At 39.3% G+C, this 14,953-nt stretch overlaps 1 protein-coding gene across 7 annotated transcripts in view; it reads right to left on the reverse strand.

Moving 5' to 3' along the window:
• The window catches only part of UMAD1 (UBAP1-MVB12-associated (UMA) domain containing 1), a 229,987-nt gene that overhangs the window by 78,800 nt on the left and 136,234 nt on the right, over positions 1-14,953 (reverse strand). For all 7 annotated transcript variants that reach the window (XM_077856783.1, XM_077856786.1, XM_077856787.1 and 4 more), the window contains one exon: positions 1,358-1,431. In XM_077856783.1, coding sequence (XP_077712909.1) covers positions 1,358-1,431 — 74 coding nt within the window. The remainder of the gene's footprint in view (positions 1-1,357; positions 1,432-14,953) is intronic.

Genomic DNA, 14,953 nt, shown 5'->3' on the forward strand with positions numbered 1-14,953 from the left:
ACGTGACCAAGGGACAGAACAGTAGCCGGGAAATCAAGCTGGGGCTTGCGGGTATGGAGAGAAAGGAGATGGGAGAGCACGTATTGCTCCTGGTAGCCCACTGTAAGACAGCATTTATCCTAGTTACACTGGTCAGCTGGCAAGTTTTCAGCTGGGGAGTGATAGGCTGTGATTCGTATTGCCATCAGCGGTGTGAAGAACGGACTTATGGGAGAAAAATGGGGTGGAGGTGGCAGCTCAGACCAGGGTTCTAACAGTCCAGTGCTGAGAGGGGCGGGGGTCAGATTCCAGATGTAGAGGGGGAGGTGACCAGTGTTACTGATGGGCTGCACGGGGTATGAGGAGGAGAGGAGCTAGGATACCTCAGGGGTTTTGATTCTAAACTGTCTAGTGGGTGTGGTGCTGTTACACAGAGATGGTGAAAACCTGAGGAGAGAGAACCTTCAGGGTGTGAGGGCTGGGAATGGACAATTATTTGGTCACATAAAGGCTGAACTGCCTAGAAACTTGTAAGTGTAATGGCACATGGGCAGTTCTGGAGCTCAGGGGAGAGGTCTCATGGAGATATACTTGGGAAGTCATCCGCCTCTTCACAGAATATAAAACCATGGGACTGTATTCATTCATTCACTTAACAAATCTTTTCAACTGCCTATTCTGTGCTAGGCTTTAGGGCTAAACCAAAACAGGCCAAGTCCCTGACCTCTTTCTAGTTGTTTGCAGCAATACCCTCCTGTGCTAGAAGTAGGGTGTGTAATGTAGAAAGTTCCAAAATTCACCCAGTTTGTACCCTAATAATTAACATTCCCCCTAAATCTTAAAAATTATTATTTTAGCAATTACATAATGTTGGTATGTTTCTACATAGTACACGGAAGTATCTGAATTACATTTTGAAGTCGCCACAAGGAAGAAATAATTTTCTCACACAGAAAACAACAAAGGCCCTGGTCTTTCTACCAAACAATGTCAAGGAGTACACTTTGATGCTGAAAACAGCAACCTAAGTTCTGAATAGGTTATTTTCAAACTGTTCTTTATAGGTTCACACATCATCTATTTAGTCCAATGTATTAGAAAATAATCACTCAATTAAAAAAATGTTCAAATGTTTTAACTTATGTGCTCTTTTCCTCTTTTTTCAAAAGACAGTTTCCATTTCCAGCATTGGAAAAAGCTTATCACTGGCAAAATCCCTGCTTGCGCTCCTATCCCTGACTTGCAGCAGATCGCCTGTATTCTTTGTCCGAGGCACCTGTCTACATGGCAAGAGGAGAAGTTACTATTGATCCTCAAAGGAATCTATAATCATCCTGACTTTAGCTTTACCCAAAAGGACTTACTGAGTTTCACTTACCTCCAAAGGTTGGCTGCCTTCTGCTTCTGAAGTTTTACCTTTGGCTGCCACTTCTTGCTCAGGGGCTGCATCTCCTATGAAGCAAAAAACAAAAACAAAAACAAAACCTTTAGCATACCACTGAGGCCAAATCGTCTTCTATTTGTTTAAAATATCTTTTGTTACTACACGTTTTACATTATGGAAGCGATTACTATTTCCTTTGGTGCAAAACAAGTTAATCTTTTAAGAATGATAATTTTAGAAAGGTTCCAGAAATCATAGATACATATCCGTATACACAGCCTAAACCAGAGATATATCCTGCTTTTAAAGAGGTTTACTCTGGAAAAATCAAGTGAATTAACATTTTGTAAATCAAGTCATGTTTCAAATAAACTGGGAAAGTTTATGATTTAAGGAAGATAAGGCAAGTTATTTTCAAATTAAAAGCCTTTATAATATAACTGTCCTCCAAGTTAGTTTTTTAAATAAGATTTACTCGTTATAAGTGTTTACTTGTGTGTCTATAGATTTGCCTCAGAGTAGGTACGTATATTTGCATGTAATAATTAACCAAATGTCAAAAAATCTTTATAGAAGGGAGAACAATGCACAAATTCATAAATTAGCCTTTGGTTAATATTGATTCCTAAGGCTGATGCCTGGGTTGGTCATATTACTAAATGAAGTTGATAACTATGCTGACTCCAAGGACATAGGAGAGATACAAATATAGGTAAGTATAAGCATAATTTAATTAATTAACGAACTATTTTAATTTATTGGCTATCACTAATGATCTGTGATTTACACATGGTAGGTAAAGAAACAATTAATGAGAAGTTGGTTTAGTAATTTGTAAACTGCACTACCCATAAAATTAAGCCAGCTCAGGAATGTTCACAACAGGGAAGATTACAAAATTCATAGATGATGATTTGGCCAACACTAAAGGTTAGGAATTTGTTAATAAGGAAGGTCATAAGTCCTGACTGGAGATAACAAAGTATGCAAGTCCTGGCTGAGCTTAACTTTTCTTATGAAACACAAAAGTTTAGCATACCATTGGTGATAATCAAGGAAGAGCCTCATTGAAATTTTAAAGAATTAAATAAACCTGTTAAATTATAAAATCACGAAAAATATGGGGTGCCTCGGTGGCTTACTTGGTTAAGGGTCAAATCTTGATTTTGGCTCAGGTCATGATCTCAGGGTTGTAAGATTGAGCCATGCATGCTTTGGGCTCCATGTGGGTGTGGCACTTGTTTACAATATTCTCTCTCTCTCCCCTGCTTTCTCTCTAAAATAAATAAATAAGTTGTTAAATGATGAAATAAAAAATAAAATGCAAGCACATCAATGCATATTCCAGCTTATAAGCTCTGTTCTCAGCTAGGTGCAACATTATTATCACTGGGCAAGACATACCACATAATAGGCGTTCAATAAATACTAGCTAAATAAATTAGTGAACTTCTCTTTATAGTTTCTAATCCATAAAACTAAGATAAAATATTAAATGATACGTAATAAAAGCTGTATTAGAGCATACAGTTAATGTCCTTCTAAAACATATCTGTTAAACCTAAAAGGCAACTAATATTAAGTACCACTAGGTGTATTGCTTCTAGAGATCCACAACTGTGGCATAACTTACTAGATTTCAAAAACAGTTCATGATTGATAAGGGGAAAAAAATCATACCAAAACAAAAGCATTAAGAACTTTCAGGTTATGTCTATAGGCTAATAAAGTTAATAACTGTTAAGTGAAAAATTACATCACATTATTTTTGTGACCTAGCACATCGAACTATTTTGATTGATTTTTCAAGTGATTGTTTAAACTGACCATTTATTTGCCTATCTAAGGAAACCCTACTTTTCAGAAGGGACAAGATCACCAACCCCCAGTTTACTGGTGGCCAAACCAATGCAACATGAGTTTAGCAACATGAGGCCACAGCAGCATAAGTAGCTGAGGTAATAATGTAAGGCTCTGTACATGGAGGTCAGAGTATGTTCAAAAACGCCCATGCCCAATGTTTACAATATATATTGTCCAATATGAAAGGTCATTTACTCGGGAGTTTTTACCTTTTTAAAATGATTATTGCCCTATCCCATAGCCACACAAACATTATATTTGGCTAAAATCATTCAACACAAAGTCGGCGCTTACTTGGCCATTTTCTGACTTCAAGCTGTGTGTCTGTACAAAGCTTTCTCCATGTCTCCATTGCTTGAATAACCAGAAAGGTTATCAGCCGGTGTTCCTGACATCACACAACACATCTGCCTGGAAGCGATTGTAGAATCACTATTTACTGAAATGCCATGTCTGGCGATGACTCAGATAGGACAATAACTGATTACAAGGAAAAATGCCATCTGCAAGATTATTCTCTATAAACAAAGCCACAAAATGAAAACTGCACAGACTGCAAACAGAGAAGAACAGGTCACAATGAAATATAATTTTTGAAGGTTTTTTTCTTCCCACTGAAGAATTATTTTATCATGTGAAAAACTGAGTTATTTTCTCTAATTTTTTAAAACCCACATAGAAGTTGAAACACTTCAACAGTAAATAAAGATGCATGGACAAATATGAAATAAAGTAGTTTTCAAATTGTAAGTTAACTCGATACACTGGATAGATTAAGAATTTTCATTTGCAAGTCAGCTGTTTAAAAAGAACAACAAACACAACCAATGTGTTCACAGGACTTGACATCTCATAAAGCTTTTCTTTACAGCACCACATTTAATTCTCACTATGGTGCAGTAAGACATCTTCCCCATCCACCTCCACTTCCCAATTTACAGAGAGTGAACTCCCAGGGGCAGAGGCACTCGAGTGACATGCCCTAGGTCTCCCAGGTAGAAGGCTGTCACAGTGGGAGCAGAACCTAGTCTTCTCACATCTCTAGGGACTATCTGGCTTGGTAGAAGGTTCCAAAGGATGAGGGCTGAAGAGGGAGGAATCAAATCTGAGTTAGAGAACAGTGAAGAGAAAGACCCAAGGATCCAAAAGGGAGCTCTGAATGCAGGATCTTGTGCTGGTCCAACCCTCTGGTCCCCAGACATTTTCCTCTACTCCTTTTATTTTCCATAAGCCCCACAGATTATCTGTTCTCTTCCCTTTCCACTGATGATGCCAAACACTTCTGACCAGAGCAAGCCTCTGTCCTTCCTTCCCATCCTTCAAAGCAAATACAGTCCCCTTGATACTTTTCCAGCAGCTTGTAAGGCTAGACACAATTTAACAATCCCTCTTATAATACAACCATGTAATCTTCTTAGCTTCAAATGTAGTTTTTATTTAAAGTAAATAATAAAGGCTACATATACATACTAAGGATGCTCTTTCAGAACTTCAGGAGCTGAAGTGTAAAGTCATTCATATTTTAGAGACTGGCAAATTTTGCCAGTAGAGTGCTAGATAGGAAGCATTTTATAGACTTCATGGGCCTTATGGTTTCAGTCACAAAACTCTCAACACTACCTTTGTGGCTGAGAACAGTCAAAAACAATATATAAACTAATGAATATGGCTGTGTTCCAATAAAATTTATTTACAAAAACAAGTTTCAGGCTGTAGTTTCCTGATCTCTGTTTGTTTTTTTTTTTTTTTTTTTTAAATTTTTATTTATTTATGATAGTCAGAGAAAGAGAGGCAGAGACACAGGCAGAGGGAGAAGCAGGCTCCATGCACCAGGAGCCCGACATGGGATTCGATCCCGGGTCTCCAGGACCACGCCCTGGGCCAAAGGCAGGCACCAAACCGCTGCGCCACCCAGGGATCCCTGTTTGTTTGTTTTTATTAAGTAATCACTATGCCTAACATGGGGCTCAAACTCATGACCCTGAGATCAAGAGTTGCTTGCTTTACCAACTGAGCCAGCCAAGTGCCCCTCCCAATCCCTATTCTAGAGACTATATGTATTCTTCCTTTTCTAGGATAAAAGGCTGAGTTATGTTTGAGTTATATGAGGAAACAAGCAAGGGATGGCCATTAGAGTATCATTATGATCCTATCCTACTGTGTGAATTGGGTCAATGGAGGAGAGAAATGGTGGTGAAGAGTAAGCACTCAGTATAAGAGAAGGAGAGAAGGAGAGAAATCCCCAGTGATGGGAGAGGAACCCCAATGCCTATCTGAGTTACCCAGAGGAGACTTGTTATGGCAGGAGAGGAAGTAGGGTAAGCCTCACTCCTTAGGCTCCTTCAATGTGGTAAAAGCTCTACTATCATTAACCCAAGTCCTCCCTGTACTCTCTAATCAATGGCTTGGTAATCTGGGGGGCTTTGCACCCATGATTCTTCCCTTTCTCTTGAAAATGGGAGGACCATAGGCAGCATATGGCTCTGTCTGCTCTGACCATCCACAGGGACCTCCTCCCACCTGGGAAAGCCTACCCCAGCCCAGCATGGTCTGTAACTGGATGGTGCTCAATCTAATTCTGGAGTTCAGAATCCATTTGGTCTTTGATGGAAGCCACATTCTTTAACACCAGCTTAATAGACAATAAAAATGAGAACTTGGTCTCTATTTGGTAGGACTGTTTTCTCCCTAAATTGATTAGATCTTATCTGGAAAAGAGGGGTGTTACTATTGGCAGGCCCTAGGGTCTAACACAGGAGTGGGAATGGGCTGATATGGACAGGGCTGGAGCCTACCTAAGTATGAAAAGCTGTGAATACATAAAACTGTTTTAAGTCAGAAGAATTATATAGAACTGCGTATCTCAGAATACAGTCTATAAAACACTAGTTTTGAGGGATTCACATGGAAAAAAGATTTCTATGGTCAAAAGTATGAGAAAAATCTGCAGAATACATTCCCTTCCAGTTGACTTCCAATGCACTTAAACATATTAAAGGCTCAGAGAAATTTTTCAGTAAAGAAAATTCAGGGGCACCCAGATGGCTAAGCTGGTTAAGCATCTGACTTGATTTCAGCTCAGATCATGATCTCAGGGTGTTAAGATCGAGTCCCACATTAGGCTTCATGCTCAGTATAGAGCCTGCTTAAGATTCTCCCTCTCCCTCTGCCCCTCCCCACACTCTCTCCCCCTCTAGAAGGAAGGAAGGAAGGAAAGAAGGAAGGAAGGAAGGAAGGAAGGAAGGAAGGAAGGAAGGAAACAAACTTAAAAATTCTTTTTCATGGTGATCCCTAGGGGCTCAGTGGTTTAGTGCTGCCTTTGGCCCAGGCCATGATCCTGGAGACCTGGGATCGAGTCCCACGTCAGGCTCCCTGCATGGAGCCTGCTTCTCCCTCTGCCTGTGTCTCTGCCTCTCTCTCTCTCTCTCTCTCTCTTGGTCTCTCATGAATAAATAAATAAAATCTTTAAAAAAAATAAAACTTTTTTTTCACAATATATTTGACTATGGAGCATTTTATTCACCTGATACCTCTTAAACAACTTGCAGAGGTCCATGAACACACTATGAGAAATGCTGACAGAACATTTCTGAAGTTAAAATTGATTATGAAATATATTTTTCTTACCCGATTCTTCACAAGACCCTCAAAATTGTCAAATCTGTTATTCAGCTTTTGAACATTCATTTCCCACACTGCTAACCTACACTTATGTTCCTTTAGCTATCCTTTCACAATGCCCTATCAATTCATTCAATGGCATTTGGGGTGGACAAGCAGTATGGGACTGCATTCTATTACATAATTCTGATTCCAGAACAGCTGATAATCCATGAAGGAGGACAGGAGAGCCAGGCACCTTGAAGACACAGGAGAAAGCCTCAGTGGTCAGAAATATCTCCCTCACATATTCCCCAATTAGAAATTCATTAGGGTTAATGAGCTCCTCTTTTAAAATGCAAATACCCTCTGGGAGTGTTTGCTTATTAGTTATTCACCAAGTGAAGTAGTGGAAAGAACAGTGGAATGGCCACTCCATTAACTCCTTTTCATTCTTCAGTCACACACTCATTATACAAGGCAGGCTGGCACTGAGGCAAGGGAATGGCTTTGGAATCTGACAGAACTCAACCCAAATCCTTTACCAAATCCATGACCTTGGGCAAGTCACTCAGAACCTCAACTTCCTCATCCGAAAAATGGGAATAATGATACATAATGAGGTTACTATGAAGACCGAATGGAGAAAACATGTTAAAGGGCAGGGAAGGAGGGAGAGGAGTTGGGGCAAGATAAAGCTTCCGTCTTAAGTGCTGGTGTCATCAACCCACTGTCCTTGTCACGGGGCTGTTGCAGGTTCCCTTGCTAAGGAGAGAGGACAGGAGAGGCCCTCATGTGTCATCTCATTGAGGGCTCTTGGCAGCATTGTGAGGTAGGCTTTATTATATCCACATAAGAATGGCAGGCCTGCTGTTGGGATCCAAGTCCGCTGACAATGCCAAGTCATTACATAATCTCATGCTGCTTCCCATTACTTATCAAAACTTGAGTTATCCAACTTATTCAATACACTTTGAATTGGAGTCCCCTCCAGCTCAGTTTAGTTTTCCATCCCACATTTTCCAATACTATCCATTTTACTCCCCATTTTCCCCTCTAACAAAGAAAGGAAGAAGAGACAGAAAACAGAAGTACTAATTGCTGACGATATGCCCTGCCCAGGAGCCTGATGCTGGCAAGTCAGGATTTTGATGACAATTGTTAGAACCCCACGAGCCAAGAACAGGAACAATGAAGTTAGCAAACAAAAATGGGAAAAGGTTTGAACTGACAAGGGATAAAAGAAAAGCAAATTAAAATGACACCAAGAATATGTTAAATCAGCACACCAAAATTATGACACTGCAGGTTCACTAACGATGGACTACCACTAATGCAATGGCATCATTCTGACAATGAAGTTGCACTCAATCAACATCTGTTGATTTGACTGTGGCAGGTATGGCAAGGGGGTGGGGGCGGTATATAAGAAAGACAGCTCTAGCCACATACTCACTAAGAGTTTATAAAAAAAAGGAATTATAAGTGAATGTTAAAATGAAAAAAATTAAGGGTTCAATAGAACAAACAGTCCACTTTTTGTATTAATGTGGATCTTAATTTTAATACATATTTCTATACAATTGTTAGGCATCGTGTTAGATTTGATTTTCCGACTGCTATTAAAATGGCACAGCTAAAACCCTGCTTATTACTCTAAAAGCTTAAGGGCACAATGAATACTGAAACATGTTTACTCAGGAAAGTAGGAATATCAGCAAATCCAACTGGGGTCAGACCCACTGATCAGTCTACCGGCCTGCTCTTAATTAACTTGTCATAGGATTCCACAGATGTCTTTGGGTCTGAGTCTTGTTACTTTGTAGTTGTAGCTATGGGTAATAATTTTTCTGAAAGATCTTCAAACAACCAAAAACATCCATTAAGCTTTAACACTATGTTAAACAGTTAAGCCCAGGCATTCTTACTTTCGGACTACAAGATCAGAAATGCAAAAGACTCCCCCTAAAGTAATTTTGCACACTATTGCATCATGCTGTACAAATCTTTAACGGATTTCTGTTACTATCTTTCCTAAATCCCAGTAAACTTATATACTGTGAGAGTAAGTTCGGCTGACCATTCCTGACTCTGAATCCCAAAATGCTGCTGAAAGAAAGCTTCATAAAGGGCCGCTCTGAGCCCTCCACTGACAACAGGTTCTATAGGCTCTGTGAAAACAAACAGCACTGACACAAAAAGGATTTTCAGTGTGTATGGCTTGAAGCCAAACTTGGTAAATAGAAAAGAGCAGGCTCACTCTCCTAGGTTATCTGGTATCCTGAGACACAGACTCCAACGTGTTGCCTGTTGTGGGTAAAATGATGGCATTGATCTATCACTAATAATGCAACCTATGGTTGGAGATGTACTGACATCACATCACTCACAGTCAGGAGTGTTGTTTCTTTTCCAACCAACAATTAACTTGTGAAAATACTGGTTGGTGTCATGAGTTCTGCTCGGTCCGTTTTCAACATAAAAAAATAAGTGATCCCATGAGATCAAATGTGTGTTTCAAACATGGCATCAATTGGTCCAATCAGAGATATGAGGTAGGTAAGCTTCTCAATCTCTTTAAATTGAGTTTTTAGATTGATAAAAGGGTTTTAGTGTAACAGAAAACTGCAAAGAAAATTTGTAGCACCAACAAGAACAAAATAGGAAATATAATCAGCCTCAAGTTAAGTTTCATTAATTCAAGAAATATTTGTTAAATACCTGCTATGTATCATGCTGGGCACTATGTGAACTAGTGCAATCCTGTCCTTGCCCTCACATCATTTACATTTCCCTAGAAGGCATTTCAACCAAGCAAACACAAGTCACAAAAATGGCTGTAGAAATGAGCCAAAAACTAGAAATTATGGGGGCACCCAGTCAGTTAAGGAACAGAAATTTGTATGGAGAATTCTGTGAAAAAGGTGGATGGGGTATAATAGAACCAAACATCATTAATATGGCTTTGCCCCCCCTCCCCCCTCTACAGCTCGTTTCATTAAAAAAAAAAGTGTATCATTAGTATCATTAGTTTTAATGGATGTCAAATATTAAACATGCTCTTGAAGAGCGAAGAGAGTATTTCTGGAAAATGCATCAACATTTTTTGAAGAAAAGTTGATTGAAAAAAAAAAAAAAAGAATTGGGCAGCCCGGGTGGCTCAGTGGTTTAGTGCCACCTTCAGTCCAGGGTGTGATCCTGGACACCCGAGATCGAGTCCCGTGTGGGGCTCCCTGCGTGGAGCCTGCTTCTCCCTCTGCCTCTCTGTCTCTGTGAATAATAAATAAAATCTTAAAAAAAAAATAAAAGAATCACCTGCAAATCACAGATCACAATTAGAAGCAAAGCCACACATGGCAGCTATGATGAGGTGGCATGATGTGGTAATTGGATGAAGACAAATAATTTGATTTCAAAATGCAGAAGAACCTGGTTGGTTTTAATGAAGATGCCACACTTGTTATTTGGTCATACAACATAAGTGCATAAATTACTGTCTCAAGGATTGCAATACACCGTGTCATATTTAAAACGTTCACTTAAGAAAATGAGAAGTGGTCCCTTTAAGAACTCAGGTAAACCTACACGCCACAAGGCTGAGGGAGGAAGTCCTAACCTGTTCACTGGTCCCTGACTTGAAGCAGGCACTCAGCAACAGTGAATTGTTCCTTAGCATCCTGAGAAAGAAAGGGCCCAGATACCCTTCCTTTGTAACCCCAAAGTTGAGGGTTGCAAACTCAGACCTGACCATCCTTTGGTACATTTATAAAAGTTTTAGTTGGGCTACAATACAGAGACAGAGTGGAAAAGAAAGCGTATCATGGGATAGCCTGGGATGAATATGCCCCAAAGTAAGGCAAGGGCTGAAAGAGGAGGGGAGTAGAGCCTTCATCTGCATAAACCGAAGCAAGTTCTGAGACCTCTGCCTGGCACTAGGGCAGTACATCTCATATTTCAGTATGTGTAAGAATCACCAGGGGTGCAAATTCCTGAGTCTCACAAGACATTCAGACTTGTGAACTCTGGTGAAGCACCTAAGAATCAAAACTTTTAGCAAGCATTCCAGGAGATTCGAAGGCAGCTGGTTCATGAACAACACTTTGAGAAACACTGAAGCAGACTTACCTCACATGGCTGACAGATTACCATCTGCCTAATTTTTGGAATGACTGTCCCCTCCCTCCTCATCTCCTCCCTCCCACATTGTTTAAATATTTAGTCCATATCTCTGTGTTAAGGTTGGGGCTCAGTAAGATAAGTCCTCAAAAGAACTGGGAGCAGGGTCTTAAAGAAATATCTGTACATCCATGTTTAGTAGAACAACAGCATTCACAAGAGCCAAAAAGTGGAAACAACCCAAGTGTCCATCAGCCAGTGAACCGATCAACAAAATGTGATAAAATGGAACATTACTGAGCCTTAAAAGGAAGGAAATTCTGATGCATGCTATAACATGAATGAACCTTGAAGACATGTTAAGTGAAATAAGTCAGTCATAAAAAGACAAATACTTTTTTGATTCCATTTATATGAGGTGCCTAGAACAGTCGAATTCATAGAGATAGAGCAGAATGGTGGCTGCCAGGGCAGGGGGGAGTGGGGAATGGAAAGATATTTAATAGGTTCCAGCGGTTAAGTTTTGCAAGATATAACTTATGTGTCTTTTGCCATAATTAAATATAAAATTTTTTTAAAGATTTATTTACTTTGGAGAGGGAGAGAAAGAGCATGAGTTGGAGATAGGGGCAGAGACAGGGAGAGAATCTCAAACGGACTCGCTGCTGAGCAAGGAGGCCAATGAGGGGTTTGATCTCATGACCCTGAGATCATGACCTGAGCCAAAATCAAGAGTCAGACACTCAACCAACTGAGCCACCCAGGCTCCCCAAATATACACCATTTTAAAAATAAGATAGGTTATCCTCTATTGAGAACAATGGAATGGTAGAAGTTAAAGATAAGTCTATTACGGCTAATGCTGTATTTTACAATTTATTTTAATTTCATTATAATAAATGTTTTCATATATATTAGTCTTTAGTTCATAGTCTTGTTATTTTAATAAATACATATATTTAAAGAAAAAAGAAAAATCAAGTGAAGGAAATTGTGTTTGCTGTCCCTCTGCCACAGAATTGGTTATGGCTCGATGACAAGCGTGGCTATAAGAAATAGTTTGACCAGATGAAACAGATGAAACATAATTTTAGATTATACAACTTCACAGCTAGTATGCAGCTCCTTTAATGATCTAAAGCAAAATACCTAAACTTCCTTTGGGGAAGAGAGATTTTTTCAATGACCTTAAACCTTGATGTCACTAGGATGAAGAGGAGAGGTTGCACATAATGAAATCCAGGTATTCAGGGCAAGGGATTCAATATTAACAAATCAATTCTAAGGTGTCCACTGCTGGCTTGTGCTTTCCCATAGAAATCCCATCTCTGGGATTAATGGAGTTAATGGAAGGGAAAAAAGGAGAGTAACAGGGTAGGAGACAGAGGACAAAATCAGACTTTTAAGAGCCTGCTACGGGTAGATCCCAGTCTAATAACACTGACCTCAGAAGCTCCAAAATAGATTGATAGCACAAAACTAGAATGGTGAAAAGGCAAAAACCCATTAAGAAGGAAGACGCATCCATGACAGTGAGCAGGTGGCATGGCTAAAGAGTAGGAGAATTTGCTTCATTACAGGGTGAAATGTGATGGTGAGAAGAGCAAAAACCACTCTTTGTCTGAAATGTTCTTCAACCCAGGCCTCAACCAGCTAATAGGTACTCAGTCTTCATATCTCAGCTTCAACCTCCCTAACTCATGCCCCTTTCCATGCTCCCGTATTTGCACTTCGCACATTTGCAGTCATTTAATTGTACACACTCATTTGTTTAATTAGCTATTGTTCTCACTAGACTGTCAGTTCCACCAAGGCAGTGACATGTTTATTTGCCACAATATTCGCAGTATCTATTGTGGTGGCCGGCATCATGTAGGCACATGATAGCTCCTTATGTAATGGCTGTTTTCTGACTGATGCAGCATGGCCAACGTGGCATTGTCAAAAGGAAGGTGGCAGACAGTCTGAGACAAAGAAATTTCTGATGAAGCTATGGGATAAATACAGGAAGCTGAAGAGGATGCACCATGATTGGTAAAAGGAAACAGGTTTATTCATAGCACCGAGAAGTGGGCAAAAGGTAGAGGTTGAACAAAAGGCTTAAGCAGAAGTCAACAGGCGCAGCTCTAATGTAAAGTTTGGACAGGATTTCAGCAATAAGGAAGAATGAGGTAGATCAGCTGTAAAATACTTGGACACACTTCCGAGCAGTTTGTTAAGGGTAGAACAAAAAGGACAGAGTCAATAGAGACTTTAAAATCAGAGAAGAGATTTTACCAGGTTCCATGTAGTTACATGAGTTTGAGAGAATGGCATGAAATAAAAGTGGTACCTGAGATTCCAAAAGAATTCTGATAAAATATTTTTATCTTACTGTATTTAATGCTGTAGTTTTGAGTTTTTACCACTGATGTGTATTAATAAATTTTAAAATATCTTCTTTAAAAAAACACAGTACCAAAAAACAAAACCAAAAAAACCTTCAAAATATGTAGTATCACATTGGAATACATATGAATATATTTGTGATTAAAAAGGATGTCTAAAAGTAGTTGTAATGTTCAAAGAAACCTACAGTTCTTTCAGTTGGTAAAGAAGGAATCATTCATTTCAAGACAAGTTAAACAGTAAAATCATTTGCTATGTTAAAGTTACGAAAATTGCATATGGTTTATGTGCTTTAAATTTACTTTTTAGTTTATTACTACCTAATTCCATAGTATTGCTCAGTTTCATGAATTGGATATCCTTGAAATCAGAGTTCGTTTATTAAATTCTCACTATATATTTGTATCTTCACGATTCAGTGATTTCAAATAAATTCACTAGTCTTCTAGGGAAGGGTTTAGTGAAATTAGGATTTATCTGGACATGTGCCTAATTGCAACACATTAAAAAAAGTTCCAATCTCAAACAGCTTCTCTTTTTTTAAGGCTTAAAGGACTAGGACGGACAGAAAGACAAATATATTAACCAACCAGCTCTGTTATGCAAAACTGTCTCCGAGAAGTTGCTTCATTCCAGTCAACCTGTCTCAATCAAATTCCTTCTCTTCTCCTACTCACCCACCTTACCCATCTCTAGACTTAATAAAGCAAACCCCCCTCCTATGGCTATCAGATTTTCTCTGTTCACCTTACTAGAAGGCATATCAACTCTAGTGAGAGCAAGGGTCCTGGAAACCAGAGCACATGGCAATCCCAATCTAAGAGGAAGAGCAAAAAGTAGCTCTCCTAACAAGGCTTCCTGAGGAGGAAAATACTCCATGCTTACTTCTCTGTACAAAGCCAACTCATCTGTAGACCATGCTTCTACTTATGCATTACAGAGCAAAAGACATTGGAAAGAAACACATAAAGAATATGGTTTTTTCTTAAGCCCTATTCTAAGATGATAACAAATAGTGGACTTAGTAAGAAGTTTCTCAGACAGGGAAACCATACACAGAAGTAGTGAGATAAAGAGCTGAAAAACTTGGGTTGGTTGAGGCCCTGGGTTCTCAAAACAGTAAATGGACCCATATTCAAACATCAGTAGACAACAGAAACATTCGTCTATGGTCTGAATGTGTCCCTCAAAATTCATATGTTGAAATCCAATCTCCAAAGATGATGGAGGACCTTTGGGAGGTACTTAGGTCATGATGGAAGAGCCTTCAAGAATGGGATTAGTGCCATTATACAAGAGACCCCCCCAGAACTCCCTAGTCCCTTTCTCATGTGAGCAGGTGGTTAGCAGACACCTGCTCTGAGCCAGGAAGAAGGCCGTTGCCAGAAAGCAACCATGCTGGTGCTTTGATCTTGGACTCTCCAGGCTTCAGTATTGTGATAAATAAAGTTCTGTTGTTTATACACTACCCAGTCTCTAGTATTTTGTTACAGACTGAGACATCTTCCAAAGTTAAAATAAATAAATTATTTGGGCATATCCATCATTTCTGATTATCCAAGTATCTGTTTCCCTATCAAATTGATGAGCTAGTATTTTTATTTCCCAATTATCCACTGGCAG

Source organism: Canis aureus, chromosome 18 (genome assembly GCF_053574225.1).
Source record: "Canis aureus isolate CA01 chromosome 18, VMU_Caureus_v.1.0, whole genome shotgun sequence".
Taxonomy (NCBI): Eukaryota; Metazoa; Chordata; class Mammalia; order Carnivora; family Canidae; genus Canis; species Canis aureus.